Here is a 6,784-nt window from a genome sequence, read left to right as displayed (position 1 = left end):
GAAGAAATTGACCGCGATAATTTTACATGCGACTGCGATGAGCCATTAAGTGCTGAGTTTTCGCAAGCAGTTGAAGCCATCCCGGTCGAATGGCTCAAAGATAGCCGTGCACAGCAGCCGTCACAATTGGGACGAAATCAACGACGACAAAAGCAAAACCATGCACCCAATGAAAATGATGTGCTCAAACATATTGAACAACAGTTTGTCATTTCCGACAACCATTATTCCGACCATGCGCGAAAAATACGTGATTCCCGACGCGGTGCGCCATCCACATCAATGGCAACAACCTCAACTGCTACTACATCGAATCAATCGACAGCTAAAGCATCCTTCAGCTCGAGCCCGCACGATGACGATAACATTAATGAAGATGATGACATGATTGAAATCGACCTAGGCATAGAGCTTGTTTGTCAATTGGACAATCAATTCGGTTCTAACACGTTCCAAAGTGAAAATTTGAAAGATATCAAGACAAAAGTATTTATGCCAAAATCACTCGGGCAACAGTTGTACGCAACTTTTATTGAATCACTTTACCATCAAATCGAGGAGCAAAAGCAGCAGTCAATCAAAGACGACGAAGAATTTGCCAAAGAACTGCAAGTGAAGCAGCCACAAGCTCAAAATCTGTTTGAAGTTGCACAGGCCAATCCGAATGTTCAAAATATCGCTGACATGGAATACGCTTGGAAAGCATACAATTGCAATGCAAATGAATGGAAACAAACGACGCGCGAAGACTTGGCAATGAAACTCACGAAAGCAAAGCTATACGAAATTTTCCCTAACGTCGACCGAGAGCAGCTAATTGAAGTGTTCACCGCGTATGGGAATCAGTTTGCAAAGACGGTGGAATTCTTCAAAGAGAGCTTAAAGTCAGAAATAGATGAGCAAATACGAGCCAAAGGTCAAGAGCTGGCAACACAAGTCCGCGTTGAAGCGCAAACGGTATGAATTGATTTATTATGAGATTAAATAATGTTCTAAGGAAATTCTATTTTCTCATTATTTTTTCAGGTGCAACCAACGCAACCAACCCATTCAAAGCCTAACAAGCACAAGATCCAAGGTGTTGCTGCTACGCTGAACAAGCTAGATGTGGAAGATGCCAAACGGGCGGCTCTACGCGATTTTGAGGAAAATCGTAACATGGCTATGCATCATTCTCACCTGAAAGCTGAGTGTTACAATAAGGCACGAGAAGCATTCCAACGCAAACAAACAGGAGTTGCGTATTATTATACAACGGTGGCCAATTTGCACAACACAAAAATCGGTATGTACAATCACAAAGCGGCAAATGCCATTGTCGAAGTACATTCCTACACGCAACAGGATCCAAATATGCTTGATTTGCATTATCTACATGCGGACGAAGCGATCGAATGCTTGGTATTCTAATTTAAATTAATAGAAAATTTGTTTAGATTAATAATCAAAATATCATTTTCTCCCACAGGATATTTACATTGATCGACACATCAACGAGCTCAAAGATGCAAAACGTGGTTTCAAATACGTATTCATCATTACGGGAAGAGGTTTACACAGCGCCGGTGGGTTCTCAACAATCAAGCATCGGGTCAAGTGTCGTCTGAAGGAACGAAAATTATCGTAAGTTGATATTGACAGAAATGGCATTGGCCATTGACCTTGCGAATCATTTAGAATGACATCAATACACACCACAATCATTGCTTTTATTTATAGATGGGCCGAAGTCAATCCCGGTTTGCTTAAAGTCAAGCTGCAATACATTTCTTTGTTCACTGACAGTGTAAACAACAACTAAACGACAAAGTTCAATTTCGATTTTTATTCTACATACCATTTCATTATCCATTTTTTTCTATACAACTTTTGTTTCTATCCATTCGAAATTAAGCAAATTGGCATCAAGCTACATCATACATACATACATGACCAAGACATATGACCTAATCTTTATTTTATTTTAAGTCACCGCCGGACACAAATAGTTGACACTACCGTCACTTTTAACATTAAGACACGAAATTTGTACAGATTCTTTTGTACCAATTGAACGAATAAAAAGTATTTTGAAGTAAAAACGGTATGCTTACTTATCCTTATGCATCAGAAATAATACATTAAAAGCAACAAACTATGGAACATGTAAATTGGAGATACATTGGAATATACTTTTCGTACGTTTTAGAAAAATAATCAAAAATCAAGCAACCATTCATCCCTGTGACCGTTCAACGGTTCAAGATCAAATTTTTGAAAAACATGTAATAACAATAATATATTCTATATTTGATTTTGTATTGGCCAACATGACAAAAACACTGTTCATACATTAACATTTAATTAATCGTTATTTTTATTAAAGAGAACGCTAATAAATATAGAACAGGCTGACATAAGAACATGTAAATAGTTTGATTTGGACACACTGAAACCATCGTAATGTTTTCGTGACTCGATTTTCCATTCTAATATTAAACAATTAAATTTTTGACAGCATTTTTAAAAGCAAGCAATTATTAATTCTGCGATATCGAGTAATATTCGAATAAGATATGAAGTAATTATATGCAACAGAAATTAATGCGATTGAGCGATTTCCGAGAAGAAATGCAGAATGTCATCGATGGTAAAATCGAGTGTAATCATCGAACCGGCGTAACAACGTTGAATTTGTTCTTCCAAATATTTGTATTGCACGATGAATTCCTCTTGCATCGCTCGCCAAACGACTTGCAATAGATTTTCCTCTTCGCACAAATGTTTTTCCACTTTTTTGTAGAGACTCTCAAGTCCTTTCTTCACTTCACGTGCCGGATATAAGCTGATTACTTTGCGCAGCTCTTGCTTTGAGTATGCCATCTGATAGCTAATTTCAGTCTCTTTAACACCTTGGCCCACTTTCTGTTGCACACCATCGAAAAACAGATTCAACTTCTCCAGTGGCCGTCCAAAGTATTTCGTTACATAAGCACGCAAAGCTTCGTTATACTTCGTTTTAGCCACTTTCTTCTGTTCATCGAGAACGGGTACTTTTAGATGAGCCAACAATGAATGCATATGATGATAGTTCTCCATTCGAACCACTTGATCGGGTGTTTTTGGGTGTTCACTCGCATGAAGTGGAATGTGTTCGAAAATTGCATTGACCAATTGAACGTACCATTTGTCTAAGTCGGTGCGACGCTCAGTTTTACGAAAGATACATTCGGCTGTATTGGAAAATTCCTCAAAGTTCTCGACATATGGCAAAAGACCACATTTCGAGCGACGTGGAACCTTTGACTCGATAATTGACTGCAACTGTATATGCATGAATTTGTCAAAGTTTCGCTTCACCTGCACCAGTGCCGATGCAAATGTCATACTCAGAAATGAGTGTGCATCCTGAGCGGACATAACGTGCTGCGTTAAACGCACTAAAACATACATGGAATAACTGAAAGAAAACAGAGGAAGAGAGAGAGATAGATCATTGCAATTTTGTTTACAAATTTGTTGAAAATTGAAGGCTAAAAACAAAAAGAAAAAAAACACTCACAAACTATCCAATTTCTCAAAGCTATTGATAAAGCTATTCAGCTCTGATTCCAAAATATTGAAAAGTGAAGTCATCATTCGGCGAACATCTTCGTTAATTTGTCGATCGACTTTCTTCTGGGGTGCAATCAGTCCAATAGTAGCAGCGACAGCTAGAAAAAAAAAGACAATCCGTTCATTACATGTTCCTTGCCCAATCAAACTATTCATTTTTTGGTTCATTCGAAATGTGCCTCATTACCTTCTTTATCGTTTCCATCGATTGGACCGATGCTAGTGCTCATAACTCCATCCAATGTTGTTTGAGTGTTCCTTGTTGTTGGACTCAAAACGTCCAGTTGAAAGAATTGAATGCAAAAGTGTTGTTCACTCAAAGCCACCGGCTCCAATTCCGTTAGCACTTTCTCCATAATTGTTTCGAAGCGTTGCCGTTCACTCGCATCCAATCCATTTGACCATTGTTCTTTGCTAATACCGAGTATTCCGTACGGTTGTGATATTTGTTTCGATTGTGGACTTTTGAATTTACTTGAAATCGATGTATTCATTTCGCTGTCGTTGAGCAGTTGTGGTGATATGGAAGATTTGGCTAAATCAAAAAAGTTTTTCAGCTCACGTTCATACACTTTGCTCATCGCACTTGTGTACACCTTGGCTAGGCCATCGTACGCTTTTCGGTCCATCGATTTGAGCCAATGCATAAGTTCACTGTAGGCACTGAGTTCCTTATGTACGGCACCGTGTTTCATTAGAACCAATTCAGTGCTGCCCGACGATGCAATCACATTCAATTCACCCAAATCATTGGCCAAATGAATAAACATGTTATTCAAATGACGAGTAATTGTCTGCGAAAATTTGGCTTTCCATTTATCGAAACGCTTACGTTGATCTTGAACGGCTGTCAATCGCAAAAGTGCCGAGTCGATGTCACAATTCATTGCTGTTTGTAGTGCTTTCCCTGCGCCAATTGCAGCCGCCAAACCTTGTGGTGTTGTTAAGTCGGTATCGGTCAGCGCGACTTGATGTCCGTACGGCAGATCCAATTGTGTTACCAATTTCTCTAGTTCATTCAAGAGTTTGATGTTATTATTGTTTGCCACTTCAATCATCGTATTTTTCTCGCCCATTTTTTCCATTGTGTCCCGCACATGGCACAAAATTTCATCGTATTCATCAAACCGCGCTTCGACTCGATTTGCCTCATCGATGGCGGCTTCGATTTGTTCCATCAGGGCATTTACTTGTTTCTCCGAAGCCAGCACACTTTGAACATTTGCGCCGTCTAAATCTTGCAGATTTTTACTCAGGTCTTCCATGAATTGCTCAGCATTGGTAATGGCTAAATTGGAATTGGCAATCAATTTATTTAACTCAACCTCTTCCTTTTCTGTGAGCGCTTGAAAATCTTCAAATTCATCGCTCACTTCGCCGTCATCAAGCGTGTCTCCATTCGTCAAATTGTCAGTTTGTTGCACTTTCTCGGGCGATTGTTCTTGTAGCCATGTTAGCGGAATATTCACGAAAATTGCACGATTTTCAGGCACTCTGATATACTTATGGATTTGGCGATACAATACGGTTATGAAATTCTGGCGCTCATGCAAATTTGCCGCAAACCATTTATAATTCTTCTCGCAAATCAAATCGAATTCGTTGATTGGCTCAGTGGTTGAATCATTTTTCCCGTCAACCGTTTTGATTTCGCTCAATTGCCACATTCGTTTCTTCCGATAGACTCCCTTATCATTTTGCTTCACTTGAACAAGCGTTGGAATTGAACGCGCCTCTAGCACAATACACAAATATGAGTTTCGCTTCTTTTTGTGCCATTTTTGAACATTGCAAACCGATAAAATTCGCTCATTGGTCGCATCAAACACCTCTTTTTGCAGTAAATACTTGATTCCAGCCATTGTATGTATTTTCTGTTCTTGTGCCAATCACTTGTGACCTTTTTTGTGATTGCTTATTATGGGCGGATCTACACTATATTTATCAACAAGTGAACTCACTTATATTTAAACAGAATAAACGTTTTTCACTGCCATTTAAACGGGGATATGCTTTGAAAGCAACTAAATTATGTGAAAAACCACAACAATTTTGCTATGCCGTCTAATTTTTGGAGTAAAACAATCTCGTTGGCGTTTATTATGCAAATAAATCACACACAATTCCGATGTTTGTGTCATTTTGAGCGTTTGACAGCTGTCAAACCGAGCAGTGATAAAGGAGAATGTGGTGAATTTTTGAAATGCATTCATTAAAATTGAATTGAAGCGAATTCTCTTCTTAATCAAATGTTTGTTTTTATTCATACAATTTCTTGGTCATGACACAATTTATATTATAATTTGTAAAATTTCAACTCCTCCTTAATCTAAATCTCAGTTATTTGCACCAAACATTTTCTGTCGATAGGTGTAAAATCGGTGAACCCATTCCTTCATACGTTCGTCATCGTCGCGAAAGAGCTACAAAAGCGATTAAGAGATTATCTCATTAGTGTTCAATTTATAAGGCTGAATCTTCACATGTATTCATGTTTACCTTTTGATGAAACAGCGGATCGTCATTTGTATCAGTTTTGGCGCCTTTGATCTCGCCCTTCAACTTAATTATGTCTGCGTCTGACTTTTCATTCTTGTTGTTTGCCGACGAGTTGAATGTCTTCGGTTGGAAATCATTGGCATTGATTTCCTCGAGAGCATCTGAAACTTGTCGTTTGTCCAAAAATTCCATGCCTGCATCAAAGTTCAGCTTCGCTGCTGGTGGTGGTGTTGGCGTACGCATCGCACGAATTCTGTCGACATACGATGAGGATGGTTTGTTTCGATGCAGTTTATCTGATGACGATGAGGATCGGTGTGTATGTTTCGTGGAGCTACTACTTGAGCTGCTTGAACTGCTACTACGGCTTGATGAATCCGAAGATTTCGTTCGTCTCCGTCTGTGCCGGCTCCTATGCGACGATGGAGATCGTGAGTCACGCTTCTTTTGTCGTTTACTTTTGTATTTCGATGATGATTTGTAGCGGTTTGTCGATGAGTTGGACGAACTATCTGATCGATGCCGATATTTTGATGATTTTCTTTCGGGTGTATGATGCCGGCTTTTTTTCCCAGGATGTTTTGAACGAGATGATGAACGGCGACGTGACGACTTTTTCCGAGATAACGAACGAGATCGTGATCTGCCCATTTTTTAAGTAATTAAATAACAACCACTGAAAAGAAATCTT

The 6,784-nt window shown here is 39.1% G+C and overlaps 3 protein-coding genes across 3 annotated transcripts; 1 reads left to right on the top strand and 2 right to left on the bottom strand.

The window, feature by feature from the left end:
• Positions 1–2,081, top strand: LOC129579848 (NEDD4-binding protein 2-like; the record flags this gene model as incomplete). Its single annotated transcript, XM_055470026.1, is given in 4 exon segments — positions 1–957; positions 1,027–1,401; positions 1,469–1,623; positions 1,720–2,081. Coding segments are annotated over 4 exon segments (1,569 nt in total), but the record flags the coding sequence as incomplete, so codon positions are not given.
• Positions 2,082–2,328: 247 nt separating this feature from the next.
• Positions 2,329–5,753, bottom strand: LOC129579846 (exocyst complex component 1-like). Its single transcript, XM_055470025.1, has 3 exons — positions 3,782–5,753; positions 3,542–3,692; positions 2,329–3,439 (listed from the first exon to the last, which is right to left on the bottom strand). Exons 1-3 carry the CDS (start codon positions 5,454–5,456, stop codon positions 2,581–2,583), a joined length of 2,685 nt encoding a protein of 894 aa, XP_055326000.1. The 5' UTR covers positions 5,457–5,753; the 3' UTR covers positions 2,329–2,580.
• An 80-nt stretch (positions 5,754–5,833) lies between these two features.
• LOC129579845 (uncharacterized protein DDB_G0271670-like) lies at positions 5,834–6,772 on the bottom strand. Its single transcript, XM_055470024.1, has 2 exons — positions 6,094–6,772; positions 5,834–6,017 (listed from the first exon to the last, which is right to left on the bottom strand). Exons 1-2 carry the CDS (start codon positions 6,742–6,744, stop codon positions 5,931–5,933), a joined length of 738 nt encoding a protein of 245 aa, XP_055325999.1. The 5' UTR covers positions 6,745–6,772; the 3' UTR covers positions 5,834–5,930.
• Between the last annotated feature and the right edge of the window lie 12 nt (positions 6,773–6,784).

Source organism: Sitodiplosis mosellana, unplaced genomic scaffold, assembly GCF_009176505.1.
Source record: "Sitodiplosis mosellana isolate CC-2019 unplaced genomic scaffold, AAFC_SMos_1.0 Smas_scaffold_6662, whole genome shotgun sequence".
NCBI lineage: Eukaryota > Metazoa > Arthropoda > Insecta > Diptera > Cecidomyiidae > Sitodiplosis > Sitodiplosis mosellana.
The sequence above is the reverse complement of the archived record's forward strand: the minus strand, read 5'-3'. Positions and strand labels throughout refer to the sequence as shown.

What these genes read in the sequence shown, in the direction of transcription:
- LOC129579846 (XM_055470025.1), bottom strand. Translation starts at nt 5,456, where the DNA reads ATGGCTGGAATCAAGTATTTACTGCAAAAAGAGGTGTTTGATGCGACC. An exon ending in CGATGGAAACGATAAAGAAG is followed by an intron (nt 3,693 to 3,781) that starts GTAATGAGGCAC and finishes TTTTTTTTCTAG; the next exon opens with CTGTCGCTGCTACTATTGGA. An exon ending in TTTGAGAAATTGGATAGTTT is followed by an intron (nt 3,440 to 3,541) that starts GTGAGTGTTTTT and finishes GTTTTCTTTCAG; the next exon opens with TTATTCCATGTATGTTTTAG.
- LOC129579845 (XM_055470024.1), bottom strand. Translation starts at nt 6,744, where the DNA reads ATGGGCAGATCACGATCTCGTTCGTTATCTCGGAAAAAGTCGTCACGT. An exon ending in ATCCGCTGTTTCATCAAAAG is followed by an intron (nt 6,018 to 6,093) that starts GTAAACATGAAT and finishes TCGCTTTTGTAG; the next exon opens with CTCTTTCGCGACGATGACGA.